This window comes from Parasteatoda tepidariorum, chromosome X1 (genome assembly GCF_043381705.1).
Source record: "Parasteatoda tepidariorum isolate YZ-2023 chromosome X1, CAS_Ptep_4.0, whole genome shotgun sequence".
Taxonomy (NCBI): Eukaryota; Metazoa; Arthropoda; class Arachnida; order Araneae; family Theridiidae; genus Parasteatoda; species Parasteatoda tepidariorum.
The window spans coordinates 21,006,982-21,025,591 of NC_092214.1; the positions used below are offsets into that span (position 1 = coordinate 21,006,982).

General features: G+C 27.1%; 1 protein-coding gene across 1 annotated transcript in view; it reads left to right on the forward strand.

Annotated features, from left to right (window-relative positions):
- Positions 1–18,610, forward strand: part of LOC107436448 (uncharacterized) — a 93,011-nt gene that overhangs the window by 53,742 nt on the left and 20,659 nt on the right. The window contains exon 2 of the mRNA XM_016048177.3: positions 7,129–7,379. Within this exon, the coding sequence (XP_015903663.2) occupies positions 7,214–7,379 (166 nt within the window). The 5' untranslated portion in view covers positions 7,129–7,213. The remainder of the gene's footprint in view (positions 1–7,128; positions 7,380–18,610) is intronic.

Sequence of the window (18,610 nt, forward strand, 5' to 3'; positions counted from 1 at the left end):
CAAGGAGAAACATGTCGAACCATTTGCAAATAATCTGAGCATTCGTTTAGTTTATAATACCAAATAATTACTGAATAGCGTACTTCATTTATTATGTTAGGAAATACATGACATTTTTTATAGAGGGAGGAGGGAAAAAATCTTTTAAATTTTTTTTAATAAATATTAATTTTAAGGCTCTCTAATATCTTCGGAGAATAAATATTGTAATCTTTTGTTAAGATATTTTTTTTTAAATTTTGATTTCTGCATGCATTATATCTTAAACAATGATATTAATACATTTAAACTTTAAAAGAAATTGTTTGGGGAGTTGGAACTTCTTAAAAATGACATTATTTTAAAAGATTTTCTAAGAAATCTAAAAAATAGCTTCAGAAAGGAAATTTTTTTCTGACTAAAAGGAATATAAATTATGAATTTAGCATTTTTTATTAACATAATTCTCCTAACATCTTGACTAGAGAATTGAAACATGTCGAACCATTTGAAACCTAAGGAGAAACATGACGAACCATTTGAAATTCAAGGAGAAACATGTCGAATTATTTGCAAATAATCTGAGCATTCGTTTAGTTTATAATACCAAATAATTACTGAATAGCGTACTTCATTTATTGTGTTAGGAAATACATGACATATTTTATAGAGAGAGGAGGGAAAAAATCTTTTCAATTTTTTTAGTAAATATTCATTTTAAGGCTCTCTAATACCTTCATAGAATAAATATTGTAATTTTTTGTCAAGATATTTTTTTTAAATTTTGATTTTTGCATGCATTATATATTAAAAGATGATATTAATGCATTTAAACTTTAAAAGAAATTGCTAGGGGAGTTAAAACTTCTTAAAAATGACCTTATTTCAAAAGATTTTTCTCACAATTTAATGCTTTTAAATATTTTTGTTTTGCGATATTTTTAAATAAAGACCTCAGGGAATAGACTTTGAATTAGAAATAACTGTAACTTCTAAATAAATTGCCGTTGATATCACAACGCATTTGAAAAAAAGTAATCAAAAATGCATATTTTCAATGTTAAATAATGTTTTTTTTTCCTAAATATAAAAATATAGTTCGATCCATCAGTGCGTACTCTATTCCCTAGATGTTGTAAAATTTTATGTAAAAATTTCAAGTATATGGGACAAACAAATTTCAAAAAATAAACGAATTATGCAGAGAGAATTACAATAAAAATCGTTTAGTAATATGCGACTAATCAGTCAGACTGTGGTGTGTAGATCTTAAAGAAGACTAAACAGTCAGACTGTGGTGTGTGAATCTTAAGGTAAAGGATTTTATTTTTAATACTGTCATTACTGCTATTCTAGTTGAGTTAGAAACACAGTAATTTAAATGGATATGGAGCAATGAAAATGAGTTGTCTAAAATTTGATTCAATCCAAAATTTAAATATATCATGATATAATTTAAACTGGCTATAAACACATTTCAGACACGGGAATAGTAATAGATTATATTGGCTGAAATGGAGCACTGAACCTGTCCGGTTTGTAGTTATTACAAAACGGAGTATTTCAATTCAATTTACGACTTATTGTTGATCAACATGGTATCTCAAAATAGCATATTAATTTGAGTAGAAAATTTTGAAGAGACTAGTTGTGTGATAAATATGGAGAGTCAATATTTTAAACAAGCCATCGTCTACTATCAACAACCGACGAGTGTTCGTCCGTTGACAAGAGTGCTTCAATTTTAATGGAGTTTGCCTTTTCGACACCATTTCAAGAAGTTGAATTTTGAATATTGATAGACATGCTTCAGTGCATTTATACACCTTACCGTTTCCTTTCAAATATTTATTCCCATTTGAGAGGTATCAGTCGACTTGGCGCCAGCTTTTTCTGTTGAAAGTTGAGATACAAAAGAGAAATTGGTATATATTATAAATTAAAAAGCCATAGAGGAAGATTAAAAACCCGTAATGAAATGTTAAATATATTTTACAAATCAGTGCAAGTCATAACTGAAATAGTTTTATCCCAATAATTCTTAAATGGTTTACGAATTCCTTACTAATAAAGATGCAAATCACTCTTTAAAAAAGCTTATTTTTTTATGAGTGTTCTTAAACTTTATTTTTTTCATCAGAAAAGAAGAAATAATTTAATAACCACTGAGCTTAGATTAAATTTTTATTGAAACAATTCTGTTGATTAAAATGTATCTAGAGAAACTGAAAAAAAATTTGGGCCTAACACCTAGGATTAAATTTAGCTAATGTAGCTTAGATAATTCTGTTTCATTTCATATTAAATAATCATAAATATTTAAATCTTAAAAAAAATCGTTATTCAACACCAAATATGATAAATCGTATTAAGCTCGGTAAAAAATATTTGCTAAATCAAATTTTCCTCTCGTCCTTTATTTATTTTTCTATTTATATCTTTTTCTACGCAAGTAGAAAGTAAAATCTAAATTAAATTGATAAAAATCTAAGTTCATTAAAAGTTTGCTGTTATGCTCCATTAAGGTCCATAAATAAAAGATAAATACAAAAGAAATTGTAAGCTAAGTAGCTTAACTCAATTTTTCTTTTTATCAGGGAGGCAAAAAAAAATCGATTTATTTTTGTTCCTTTGCTTTCAGTCATCGCACTTAAAAGGATCTTCATTCAATAATATATTCTGACACAATGATTATGAATGCCAAGACCATTATATAAAGGAAATGAGAAAATATTTTTGTCCGATAAAAGCAATCGCTATCCATTTGTTTTATTTAGATTTGCAGCATGGAGCTTTTTGAAGAATAAGTAGAACATTTATTCTTCCAATAACAATAGCTTTTGATCTAATGATCGGATCTTCACGTTCTAAGACTCAATCTTAATGGCTCGAGGGAGTGACCTCAAATATGTGAACTCATAAGTGCAGATGATATTTTAAGTTACGAAATCTGACAAAAAAAAGCTCTTTCTCTGAATAAACATACATTTTATATCTATCTATCTATCTATATATATATATATATATATGCATGCCACTATACTAAACCGGTAATTATTAATAACAGCCTTGCCTTTTCTAAATACATGGTGTATAATGCATTAAAAAAATAAAATTTAACTCTACTTTATTTAAACAAATTAAANTGCATTTGGGGGTCAGAAATCCGAATCAGTTTTATAAAAGGGATGTTTATTCAAGGAAATTACGTTTTTGTGTCTGATTTCGTAACTTTAAGTATTAAGTATCGTCTGCACTAATTAGTTAGAATATTTGGGATCACTCTCTCGAACTATTAGGAATGAGCTCTAGAACGCGCAACCATTACTTCGTAACTTATTCGGGGGGTGGGGTCATTATTTTTTTTTTCTTTTTGGAACACGGTACATACAACTATATTATTGACTTTGTAGGGCTATAATATAAATATGGACAATGAAAATAATTTATAAGAGTGTAATTAATGCTATGTAAATAATAGCGTTGAGAATGACACGAATGCAGTAATTATAAGTTTATTGCCAAATAATTTTACACATTAATAGTACTATTATCCGAAAATTTCATTGCATGAAATTGATTATCAAGAATTAAAACATGTTTTATAAAAATTTTCATAGAGGAAATGTTTTTTATGAATTTATTAAAGACGACTTCTTTTGGATCCCAATTTAATTAATAATTACACTTCTGTTTGTCAAAAGAATGAAAGAAAATAATACAAGTGAGAGAAAAACGAGAGTTATGTGGGGGTTATTTTAAAATCGGGAATGTTAATAGTCGGAGGTGGAGAAGAAGTAAGCTTAGTTCGAATACAATCTATTTTTGTATTCACTTCATAGTTTAAAAGAAAGATTATAAAAATTCATTATTTTTTTGCCGAAGCAATCAGCGGAAAATCGCTTGGACAGAATGACGAAGCTTGTTCCAAGCACAGAAACTCCTCAAATGGTACATCAATGTTTACTAGACTAGCATATTTGATTAGAAATTCAGTTACTAAACGTAAATTGATTTATAATTTTTAATAAAGCCATCAAATGCTCAGCTGAATCTAAATGATGTAGTTTTTAATTGACAAAAAATGCAATTACAATAGATAGAATGCTTGGAATAAAAAAGTTGATTGATACGTTGGTTGACAAATCAACAAGTAAATTGCTCAAAGTATAATTTTGCATACTGTAAAAATTTCTGGTCACCACCATTTTTGGTGTTGAAAGAAACTATTATTTTTCATTGTATTTATTAACATTTTTAATGTGCTTTTTTAATGTTGCAGTTTTATTTATTAATTTACTCATTTTTATTGTTTGTTTACTGACAAAACACATTTTTATGCTCAGTAGATTCAATCCCGAAAACATTTCGTTTAAAAAACAAGCACATTTTTAGTAATATATCTGTACTAATTTTTTCCAGCAATTGCTATTTTGTCAATTTTATATTATTTTTTGCTTGATAACTTCAACCATGTACTTAATGTATTTAGTTTACCTTAACCCAAAAAATGGTGGCAACTATAATGCCAAAATTTTCTAAATAAATCACCGGATGCTTGTTTGTTGTTCAAAATTTCTGTCTGCAATACGTATTACTTAGTTCTTTTTAGTAAAAGCTATTTATATAATTGAAATATCAGATTTTAAAACAATTTTAAATTTTGAAAAGTTTTGAGTTTTTCAATGCTTTAGCATTAAAATGCTAGGTATATGACACAATAAAATTGTTTTTGAGAATATACAATTTTTTTTAAAGAAAATACTAAGTTCCTGTTATTCTTCGTTATTATTTGAATGTTTTTCATATAGTTCCTTTTTTTGAAAAAATATTTTTAGTTGAAAGTTTTTTGACCAGAAACCATGCAAAACATCATACCGCTTACCAGAATTCCTGTTATTTTGATACATTCTGAACAAAAATACTTCCTATGTATCTTTATTACTAATTATAAGAAATTTTTTGAAAAGAAAAGCTTGCAAATAAAGTCGTGACTGCCTTCAAGCTTGTCACACCTGTTTGCAGACAGAATAAGCGGATTGGTCTGTAACAGTCACGTAATAAACTTCAAAAATCTAAATAACTCTAAAGATTATTGAAATTTTATTCAATTTAGGTAAAAAGATAAAATGCTAAATTATGCAGTTGAATAAAAGGATATTTTTATGCAAATAAGTATGGTTATAGACATGGCATAGTACTAACCCCCAAAAAGTTTCTACTTCGTGAAACAAATATTGAAAATCTAATTAAGTTGCTTAATTTTTCCCAACAATATTCGATTATAAGCAAGTGTTGCCATTCAAAATGTCTAATTGTGAATATAATTTAGATTTTTTAACATTGTTACAAAATGAGGCAGTTCATTTTTGTTTAATTTCTGAAAAAAAAATTCTGAGAAACACATCATAGGTCTTATATGTCCAATCGCTACATTATGGTTAGGTTTTTTCAACCAATTTTTAAAAATACTATTTTTTTTCTTATAATTCTCATATTATTTAAAAAAAATTAAGTACATTTTCTATTATCTTCAAGAAAAATATTTTTTAAATAAACAACACATGGCACCAAATTATGAAAGTGACCCAATTATGAAACAAAACAGCATGTCGTTTAATGAAAAATACTTATTGACATATTCTTATGTAGTTTGAAGATAAAAAAAAGCTTTAAAATAATAAAATATTTTGTCAAAAAAACACAACATATCAAACAATATATATACGCTTTTAAAGTTTATAATGAAACATTCAATGAGGCAAACATTTTACTAGTTTTTTTTTGCCGAGAAATAAATGCAGCATTGAAGTGACATACTTATGACTATAAATTAGACAATAATATTATGACATGACTATAAATTTCTGGGAGTGACATGTGTTTGCTCTAAAACAAATTATTCAAAATAAAGTTTGTTTTTTTTGTCTTCTGATATTTTATATGTCTTGTGTGGAACATGTCTGAACAGAAGTATCAAACAAAAAAGTGTACAGAGATGTTATACTATTTGAAATAGGGCTGTTTAAAGTTACTTTTGCATGCAGGTTTTGTTGGATCTCTGCATAAGCAGTCTAAAATAATATTGATGTTTGCATGTTTTACTCACTGAAACATTTCACTTAGAGAACACTCGGTTTATTATGATGTTAAATTTAAATTTTCTACTAAAATCTGATTATTCAAGAAATTAGGCTGTAGTCAATAGGTTTAAATTAAGGTAAGTCCTGATTTTCGTTTTTAAAAAATAATTATTTTCCTTAGAAGATGAGCACTTTGCAAGGCTATAAATTAAATAAGCATTCTAAAGATCAGTAATTTTACTAAAAATTCTGAAAATCTAAATTTAGTGGCCATTCGATACTTTTAAAGATGTAAAGAGAAGTTTTTATATGAAAAATATTTATGAGACAAATTGCCCTTTGCGCATTTTACAAAAAAGTTATAATTTTTTCTGTAGAAATAATTGTGATTACCTTAACACAGAGTTTCCGAAATTTTTTTTAAATTTTTTATATATTAATTGTTTTAAGACACTGGTGAACTGAAAAAAATTTTGGTAAAATTACAGTACGTGTATGATTATTCTGGCAATGAAATCAAAACATACGGTATTTAAACCATTCATTTTGTTATTTTACCATTTGTATTGTAACCATTTACAAGAAATTCTGGTTTTCAAAACTATAGTTCCCATTATCACACATATAGTAAAAATACAAAACTGAAAATAAAATTAACCGAATAAATGGCTGCTATGCCACGCTCTAAGCTATCATGATTGATTACCAAATTTTACCGCATTTACTACCAAACAGCTTGGTAATATAACAAAATTTTATTGTCAATTTTACCGAAAGTCATGATCAAAGCGCTTCAGAAAAAAATAGCTCGTTTTTTAGTGTTTCCATCTACCCGGAAATACTATAAATTTTACCATATTTTATCCATACTTTTTTTATCACAGTGAGATATGAGATTTGTAAGTCAACTATAAGTGTTTTGAATGCTATTTTAAAGTGTACCGATAACACTGTTATACATTATTATGTGTGGGTTTTGGGTGTTTTTTTATTTTTACTTTACTTTCTTTTTTTTTAAAATGGTAATTACCTTTTAATTCAATTTTTATGATTGTTTTATTTTCAGGATAATAGTGAAGGAGTTATTATGAACCAACATTTAAAAATGCCTTGATATTTCCTTGAAACGCTATCTATCTTAGCAAGAAGCCATGTCCAAAGAAAAGCATTCCAGATCAGTTGCTTTGGAGCTTGATTATGTCCGTGAAGTTTATGATAGAATTGGCTATGATCTTTCATATGCAAAAGATCCATTAAAGAATACAGTAAATAAGTTCTTAGATAATTTGGAACCTGGAAGCATTATTGCTGATATAGGTATGCATTTAAGAGTTTCACAACTTGTAAATACTTATTAAAGATATTTTTAAATAGTATTTAGCTTGCTTTCGTTCAAATTTAGTTCAAATAAGTTGATTTTCTTACTTTTAAGCAAGCTTTGTGTGGTTATATTTTTATTCATTTAAAAATTAAATAAAAGCAAATATTCTACAGTTTTTTACTATTACATGTATCGATAATAAACTAAGACAGTAAACTTATTTGCACTTCCATTCGTAAGTAGGAAATATAGTTCTTCCATTTGCAAACATAAAGTGGTTAACGTTACTCTAGCTTAATATTAGTCACTATCATTCGTTGTCAGTGAAAATCGTATTTTAAATGTATATCATTCAAATAACATTAAAAAGTTATTGAAGAGCATACTTGAATTGTTTGTACCCAATTTCATAACATTTTCATTTCAAATTCAATAACGAATATTCTTTAAACATACATAAACATACATAAAATTACAGAGTTAAAATTGCTGAGTTTCAAAAACAAATATTGGGTTTAAACAATATTGTTGAATATTATTTATAGTTATTAAGAAATTATCAAGTGTGTTTTTTTTAAAAAGATATTTTTATCTTGCTTCAAGTTTTATTTTAAGCAGAAAGGATATTAATAATAGAAAAATTAAAAATTATAAAATTTATCTGCCGCCAAAGAAAGTACTTGCAGCTGTACACTGAGATAAAGAGTAGGGTCGAAATTTCCAGGATATGGTAACATTTATCGTGTTTCTGGCTCTATGGGATCACCAAAAAGCATGGAAATTATCACCAAAACGCTTTGTTAATGACTTTTTGGTATAATCAACAATAAATTTTATTACCATGCTTTTGCGTTTTAAGTGTTGTAAAATTAGATAAAATCTACCAAAAATCAATAATTTTAACAGTTCTTCCATAAGTCATTCTTTGTTTTTAAAAGGAAACTCACATATATATGGGGGTAAATAAATCTCATTATCCTCATAAAAGCGGGATAAAACAGTCATCATAATTTGATATATCTAAATTTAGTATCTTTAAATCATTATATTTAAACATTTGAAGCCATGAGAAACAATTGACTGAGAAACAATTAACTATAAGCAATTTAAATAAACCGCCATTTTAAATAAACTAGAGAAGTATAAACAGATTATAACATTAAATGTTGTAAGTCATCAAATGGTTAAAATTAACAAATAAATGGTAAAATGAGTGACAGTTCTGAAGAACATTTTATTAATTTTATCGTGATACTTTTGGGCATAGCATTAAAACCATTTATTTGGTCAAATTTCCTTTTCAGTTTTGTATTTGCTGCTAAATGTATGGTTATAAGAAATCTTGAAAACCAGAATTTCCAATAAACCCTTATTATAGCAAACCATAAAACTACCATTTGAATGGTTTAAACACCGTATACTTCGGTTTGATTACAAGAATTATGTTTTGTTCTTACCAGAAACTTCTGTACCATGCAAGTATGGTATCGTTGAACGCATAAAATTCTTCTCCTTACTTATAAAATTCTATGCTACTTAGAATACGAAGATATTAGAAAACGTTTACTAGCTTTACAAGCTTGTTGGTAAAATTATATACAGAGGCAATCCCAAGTGCTGGACTCCTTTTGTATAATGTATTATATGGCTATTTAGATTAAAAATCTATTGTTCATCAAAATCGTCATTAGACCCACGCATCTTTTTTAAACTTATGATAGTTTTTGTGCGTTTATTATATCTTACCAGACTAACGCTTTGTCCTTGCATTGAATATTATTTTTTTCTGCATGTCACAACGTCTACAATGATTATTCAATTTTTGAAGAACTATCCTTTCAAGTTAGAGAATTGTGGAAAGTCACTGTATACCAAGATTGGTTCTAGGGTCAGTTTTTTGTTATAATGCGAATATGTTTTTATTGAGAATATTGCAGAGGAGGAAATATTTAGCAGGCACTCTAAGTGGGCGATCAGTTTCAGTACTCTTATAATAAAATGAAGGGAAATTCCATTTCAAGGGGTCATAATAAAGTCTCACAGCTTCTAAGAAAAGCAAAGACTGAAGTGGAAGTTATTTAAAAATAAGATAAGCATTCAACATTTAAAATGATATGTTTTAGGAAATAAATGGATTTTTGTATTTCACGAGAACTTACTTTTGCCCTCGTATCTTTCAACTTTAAATTCTAACATTATGAAACCAAATATTACATTTTTATAAGCATAGTTGTTTTATAAATTCATATATTATATTTGAAATAGTGTTTGTACTACAAAACAGCATATTAAAGTTCAAAAGAGTAAGCCATAGAGAAATATAAATATTTGAAAAATGAAGCACATAAGTATTATTTAATGGGTCATGAAATAAAAATGAAGTTTTCACGGAAAACAAAACCATAGTTGCCTGTAGATTATGGTAAGTCACGAAAACATCGCATTGAGACTAAACTTTAAAAAAATATCTCACAACAATAAACATAGAACAAGTAAAATCTAATAATAAGTTTTGAATATTGGTTTTATAACTCTTTAAAAGTATAAGAAATTATTTAAATGTAAAATTATTCTTCTAATAATATTTATCTATCTATCTGAAATAATCAAATCGCTTTTAAAATTTGTTGGAATTCTTGAAAGTTAAAACTATTTATCCCCTCATAAAATTCTTCATAAATATGTAATATACTATTATAATGGACTTATTTGCCATGTATAAAATATTTGTAAAAAAAATACATTAAAACTCAATGATTTATCATTATTAATAATTTGTCATATGATGAATTAGTAATATTCATAATTATTAATAATTCATTATATTTCGAAGGCAAAATCAACTTAAAAATTATGTAACTTTCCACTTTAAATAAATAAAACCAGAATCATATTTTAGTTTTATATCTAACTTGAAAAAAAAATCGTTAATGGCATTCGAAAATTTTTAAACATAAAATTATTTGTTTCTTTAAAACAATTATAAACCTGTTATACCTTTAGTATTGTTACAAGTTTTGTTATTAAATAATTGTCGTAATCCGAATCATTAGAGGAATGATTCATGTATCAAAAAACTAAAAGTTGATTTAGGATAATATTTAGATTCGAATTGAGTAGTTTTCTTTTAATTTCACCTTTAACCAAAATAATTGAATTATTTAAACCAGAACGTTCAGTGTTTATTGATTGTACTTTAGGGTTCCCAGAGAAACGATAGTACTAGATAATTTAGCTAAGCTTCAAATACACCTATGTAATTCGATTCTGGATGAAGATGAATACGTTTAACTTCACTAATTGTATGTAGATTTTCATTAAAAGATCAAATGTGTAGCTCCATAACTTTAATTAGAATGTAGAGATAATTATGAAACAACTAGGGACTTTATTTGCGGTATTTAAACTCAAAGCAAGCACTTGTTTTTGTTATTTATTTAATTTTAACTTGTACATTGGAAACTAATTATAGAGAAATGATGTAAAGTATCCATGTATTTAAAGTTTTACAGAGGAAAAGAATTCATGTTAAAAATAATATTTCTAATTACTTCATGTAATTAAAATAATGAAATTTTGACTTCTGAATAAAATTAATCTTTTTTTCATTGAAGATGATCATGGATATTTAATGCATAACTATCATGAGCGTATAGACTTATGAATAGCATTTTTTGAACATTTTTAATTGCTACTATTATTATTATTATTACTATTTGTCATTTGCAAATGATCTTTCATTTTCTCTTTTTTTTCTTTTTTTTTAAATATGTTCTCTTTTTAGTTTATTTTTTATATTACAGACCAATAATTTAGCCCAATTGCTAAATGTGGTCTTATGGCAAAAGAACAGATTTCCAAACTTACAGTAGATGTAAAATAATATTAATTTAAAATTTATAAAATAATAAAACGATTTTAAACTTAAACGCCATAAGTACGATAAATAAAATATTTGTCACACAAATTTAAGCTTCATCTTTTTAATGTGAAATTTCGCTGTTTAATGTTATTAATTATTTCGTTATTTCAATGTGTTATTTATTATAATGTATAAGATGTATGGAATTAAATCAATGTTGTATGATTTATAGAAATGTAAACCCCGTTTAAGCTTCATATTGTTTAAATAGTTCGTCTCTCCACAGAAGGGGAACAGCTTTAACAATGATTAGTTCAAATATATGAGGACTGTTTTTAAGTAAGGGCCGTTTTGTTCTCCACACTACTATTTGTTATTTGCAAATAATCTTTCATTTTACTTTTTTTTAAATGTATTTTTACTTTTTAATTTAGTATTTATTTTACAGATCTGTAATTTAGCTCAATTGATAAATGCGGTCGCATTGCAGAAAAAAAGATTTTCAAATGTACAATAGATGTAAATTAATTTTATTAGATTAATTTAAAATTGATTCAGATTAATTTAAAATTGATTTAAATTAATTTAAAATTGATTTAGATTAATTTAAAATTGATTTAGATTAATTGAAAATTGATTTAGATTATTTTAAAAATTATAAAATAATAGAACGATTTCAAACTTAAACGCTATAAGTACGATAAATAAAATATTTATCACACAAATTAAGCTTCATCTTTTTAATGTGATATCTCGCTATTTAATGTGATTATTAACTGCTTACTTTAATCTGACATTTTTTTTATAATCTATAAGAGAGTTCTTCCCTCAACAGTAGGGAAACAGCTATAACACTGATTAGTTCAAATATAGATAGGTTTTTCTATTCGCCTTTCTCGTTTTTCCCGCATGTTAGGCATCAGATGGACTATTATCCTATTACGATTTTCAATTTAAGCAAAATTTGGTCTAGTAGTTATCAATGTTTTGCAACTACGAGCTAGAATTTTGTGTAGGATTTTGATGGGAAAATAGGTATATGCTGTGAAATACTTAAATTTTTGTATGAACTAATTTTTAGTCATTACAAATTCTATTAAGAGAATCATAACAAAAGAGCTGTTTATTTTCTTTTTTTTAAGAGAATTCTCGCCGATTTTAAGTCATAGTTTTTCGATTGCTATTATTATACAAAAAAAAATTATAGTTTATTAATTGGAATATTTTCTTTAGTTTATAAATCATATGAGCCCATACACTGAATCTAAACTTTTTGACTTCTGTACATTCATCCAACTGACAAGATTTGCTCCCATTTGAACTTTCTAATAAAAAAACTTGTTGGAAATAGAAGAGGTTGATCACACAATCTGAAACAAACCTTCCATTTTAACTTTTAGTTCTTTTTTTACCGCAGTATCTTTGAATCAGCTAAAATTTTTAGCAAGTTTGACTTTGACGCAGTTTCTTTCTCTGGGGTACATGCCTATCAATTCTCTTACCAATGTGGGCAATACAAAAAACGTTGTTTTTGTATTTCATGTCATAAGAAAAAGAATAAGACGAAAAATGTTGAATACGGTTTAATAAATGCTCTTTCTTTGAAAAAAGACTTTTTATGCGACGAACAAATGCTTATTTATAGTGCCAAGAAAACTATATATTCTTTTTAAATAATAGTCAAAAATAGTAAATAAATAAATAGGTGTAGCTTAATTTTTTCTTTAGAATTTGACCAAGAGTGAACTCAATTTACGAGAACTAAAAAGCAAACAAATCCTATCATTCAGCATTTTTTTTAAAGAAAAGAATAAAAAACTATTTGTTTTGCTTCCCATACTTTATAAAGGAAACGGTTTTCAAAGTTTAAAGTTAAAAATAAATCCTGAGGCTGTAAATGAAATATAATTAAATAGAATTTTATTGGAATTTCCATTTACTGCCCAGCAGTATTGTAAGAATGGAGAATAGTCCGTTTAATACCCTTATCGTTGGCAAAACCCAAACCGTTAGTTCTTTCACAAATACAACTTGGCACAAGACCAAGAAAAATATCCATACACGCGCGTTTATCGAGATATTGTCGTGGGGAAGTTTTAGAGAGTAATAAATCTCGACATTCCACGGTAAAAATATTTGATATCGGCATGATTTGATATCGGTCCCCAGAAAAGAAAAATAGCCTTTTTTTCCTTTCTCTGGTCGGTTTTATATTTCCTAATTATTTTAAAAATGTTCGCCACACGGTTTCATTGAAATCTTAAATGATTTTCTTCTTATTTGACGTAGTATTCGAAATGGAAATCCTTTCGAAGTTTTTATTGTTTTAGAATTTTTATTAGAATGTTACAGCTTTAATCTCATTAGTAAGTAACGCTTCTTAAAATAAGCAATTTTAATTGCATCAATTTATAAGATTATGCTAATTTAGAGTTGTTTTTTTCTCTTTGGATTTCTTTCTTTTTTGTTCCCATTTTAGTAGATTTTTAAAAGAAATATTAGCGTAGCTAATTTGAGTTTTATTTTAACTGATTATAGTTTTGCTTTCGTGATAGATTTTTCCTCCGTCGATAAAATCCGATAATACAATGTGATTCATTAAAATTTGAGTTAAAAAAGACTAATAAATGTAGTTGAAAATCAAATTTAGTTTTAATATTATTAATACATTTCTGAGTTTTAAGCATTTAAACACAACCAATTTCTATTTAAAATATCTATTAAGTATAAATATTCGACACCAGTTTTATATTTAACCTCAAATCAATTTATCAATTTTGAATTTCTGAACACCCCCATGAAAAAATTACACACATTGTTGAAGACAATGGTGCACAAGTAACAATAACTTCGTTCTGCGAGTTTAATAATATGCCAAGATAAATCATAATACTATTTATTTTAATACATTTGATGCTTGGTTTCCCTGATAATGCAGAGTAACGTTATCACCATAAACTGATTTCTCTGCAAAGATACTTGAAGCAGATGGAGTTTAAAGTGCAACCTTATATAGATCACACTGATCTACCAATTTACTGGTGCACATGAAACTATAACTTCGTTCTGCAAGCTTAATAATGTAACAGGATGAAACATGTAACTATTTATTTTAGTACATCTGATGATTGGTTTCACTGATAATACAGAGTAACTATATCATCATAAACTAATTTCTCTGCTAAGATACTTGAGATCCTGAAAGAGATGGAGTTTAAAAGGCAATCCTATATTAATCAGGCACCTTTCTCAGTATTCTTTGAATAGTTATGGTTATAATGTGTGATTAAACTTATTGAGAATATTTGTAATATGTAATAAGTACAGACATTTTGGAAAAGTTAGTTTTGACATTTTAAAATCTTCTGTGGTTCGATATGCATTTCTTATAAAAAAAAATCAATTTTTTTCCCTTTGTTTCTTTATCTCAGGTTCGGGTGAATATCGAAATTATTCTAAAGAGATTTTTACCCATACTGTCTTTTTGCCACTTTTTTTGTACCGATACTGTCTTTTTTCTAATTATTAGATAGGCACTGCGCAAGCGTGAAGTAATTAACAGGCGTCTGGATATTTATTGAGCAATGGTGATCTATTAATCATAAGAAAGAAGCTAACAAGTTTGAGAGGGATGCAAAATATCTCCCCCATCGAAAATATCCAACTATCGAATACTACAACGTCATAAAAATTGAGACCAACCATTTGCAACAAAAAACAACCATTAGTTTTACTCTCTGCTGCCAGATGTAGCCAACGAGGTTGATGTGTACAAACTATATTTATATCACTTTGCTGGTAGCGATTGTAGAAAGTAGCATTTCGAATTGCATTCTTCTCCGCATACCAAAACCAGTTTCCTCTCGTTACCAGGGGAAACGATGTATAAGGGTGAAGCATTTTAATAAGTTTGGCAATATGCGCGGTCATCAGTAGGCTAGTTATGACGACAACAGTAAATAACTAGAAAAATGTTTATCCATTACTTGAAGCAGGAAAAAATTCTCCTGTTTCATTTTTCCTTCCAAAATGGTTTCTATTAATCATGAAAGATTGTTTTCATTTATTACACTACAAATTCACGTCTAACTTTCATGAGTCTTTTTAATAAAATGATCTTAAAAGGATCAGCATAAAATTGAACAAAACTGTTATTTTTCATTCTTCTCGTATGAAATATTAATGCTCTATGTTTTGAAGATCTCTTCCGAAGATATCATATTTCCATTAGTAGAGAAAATTTAATCATTACCCAACATTCTTTTCATTTGGAGGAAAGTCCATCATATCATCTATGAAAAGAAGAAGATGCCTTGTTCTAACGCTTAATGGGCATACCAGTGCTTTAACGTAATAACCATAGATCAACGAATATTGGATTAGAGTATGAGAAAGGGAAACTATGATAGAGTTTATAAGTAACTTGAGCCCTCTTTTTCTTTTATCTTCAATTCATAAAATAAGAATGAACGTCAAATGAATTGTTATAGTTTCAGAATTCATCGAAATAGTTGAGAGAATAGTCTGTACTATGATGAAAAAATAAAGTGAGTGCTTCTTTTTATTTCTTAGTGATATTGTGTTTCTTGAATTTTTAGGTGATATTGTGTATGCATGGAAAAGTTTTGATAAAATATACTTGATCTGACTAAATTAAGTTTTATTTTCTTGACGTTATAACCATATCGTTAAAATTTTTATTTCTTTTGTATATTTATTTGGAATTATCAAAATTATATGATGAAATATATTTTCATAATGATGAATATTACGTGCATGTTTGAGTAAGTATGATTACAAAAATTATATATTTTTAACATGACATGCAGTTAAGTATTTTAGAATAATTATATGTGTTTTATTTAGTAATTAATTATTGTAATGTATTTATAAGACAGACATTAAGAAGAATTATTCTCACTATGTTATGCAAAAATACTAGTCTTATACCGAATTGAGCCAAAGCTGCTTTTAAGAAAGGTAGGTAAAGCCATTTTAAGGTAAATCAATTCTATTCATGACTTCGTAAGTATACAGGAATATATAAGAAAGTACATGAATATATCAGAAAGTATTCATCATCAAAAAATAATCTTCTTAATTCACGAAAGGACCATTCACGAATATGTCTCAAAATATTCTCAAGTAAGTTCCATTTTGAAATCGTCACAATATTCGAGGAAATACAGCTAAGTGAGTATTTATTATTTACTAAGATCATTATTATATTAATAAAAACTTAAGCTCCATTATTTATTTACCCATTAATAATATAATTATAAAATTTAACATCACATACTAGCGCTAAGTGAAAAACTTATTTGTAATTTTTATAAATGTGCTAATTAAATAAAATTTTGAACGAACAAAAGAAACCGAACTAAACATTTCTATCTGAAATGACAATTTTATATTAAACCTTTAAAAAACACATCGTAGTCTCAAAAACGACGTGTTTTGAGAATTACCCTAAATAACTTTAATAAAAATATAGAAATATTTTTTTCTAAATATATGATAACTCCAAGACATTTTAGACATTTTAAGTTAAATAAAATGCAAATTGCTACCAGGCATGCTACATTAATAGAAAGCATGACAATTTATTTTTCTGTCTCTAAAGTCATTTGTAAGTTTGAGAGCTATTTTCGAAAATATTTTCAGCATTTTCTATACGAAGAGTAGTTTTATCTTTTTGAGTGCAACTGTGTCTGTTTTGTCTGAATTTAAAATGCAAAGATTCTGCATTGTGGCTGTTGATGGATTCTTTATGAAAAGGTGTATTTCTTTAAGTTCTGCTTACCAAGATAACTATTACACATAAAAAAAGCATTAACCAACCAATAAGAAATGTATACATGCTTGTACAGATCTTATATAAAACTATATCTTGAGAAAAGTTAAACCACAGCGGTTTTTTTTATTTCATACAATATCTGTCCTATACCATAAATATTTTGAAAACTTGTATCGTCTTTACAACTCTAATTATTGATAGAGTTTTGTAGCAACGTCTCTAGAAATAAAAATGCGAAACCTGGAGATTTTCCTAAGTGGGGTCTGGCTCGTGTTCGGTATCATTAATTATGTTCTTCAAAATATCAAGCTTTATTTTTCCGACCTACCATATATTTTTCGAGATATCACCAGTTTAAACAATTTAAACCATTTTTCCCTTTGCGACTACCAAGTTTGCGATTTTGCGATAGGACTATCTGTAAACTTAAATGCCTTCGTCATTTTGAGAGCTATTAATTAACCTTCAAACGGATTTACTATACAGGAAAGTGCAAATTGTGTACTTTTCTCCTGATTTTTTTTCCTTTCAATGTAAACAAATTATGGATATCTGTGAAAAGTTTACAGCTTTTAAAATGTTTCTGGTAATACCTTAACTGTGCTTTTTCAGTTTTACTAAGCCATGTTAAAAATTATTGCTTACTTTGTCATAACCGAATTCGCGAAAGTGCAGATTTGTCTTTAACGATATGGCTTGTCAGGAGCAATAGAAACATTAACAAGGTTTGCAAGCCGTACAAAAAATTATTTAGATAACGCAAATCAGAAGTAATTAAATCTAATTAAATAATAATCTTCTCGTACAAACATCAAAAGATATGATATCGCTCTAAAATTGGTGTATTACACAAGATAATCGTAATTTAGTATTTATTTAAATATTTTTATCTCTCTTTTGGAATATTTTGTTAGTTTGAGAAATAAAACCCATACTACTTTTACGAACAAAACAAATTTATTTGAATTATTTAATGCTGCTTCAATAGAAATGTGCTCATCAAAAATCACTTTCCGCATTGTTACCTAAAATATTATAAATATTCCTTTTCTATAAATCACATATTTGTTAAATAATTTCAACAAATTTTTCAGGACTACATCTTTCAGAAAAATAAGTAATACCGTAGTTATGAAATTCTTTCATTAATACTAGCTCGAGCACTTTTCTCATGAGAGTACCTGATTAAAAGAACGCATGGTAATGGAAAAATTGCGCCGTGAGTGTCACGTCTTATAATTCGTCTTTTAATTACTTAGCTCTGTTATTTTTACATCTAGAAAATTAGAAACGCAAATCATTAGCTTATTAAGTCAACACATTCATTAGTTAAGTAACAAATTGGGGATCATTTTACATCAATATACTATTACCAAAAAGAAGATGAAACGACTTTGCTAAAAACATTAGTAATTCAAAATTCACTAGTTATAGGTTGCCCATTATTGGCTAATGAATCATGTCTGGGCTTGAGCAATGTGCAAGCATTAAAATGAAATTCAGGCGAAGAAGTTAGAATTTTCGAAATAAATGTTTATACAAGAAGGGTTTTGATTAAATTTGTGATA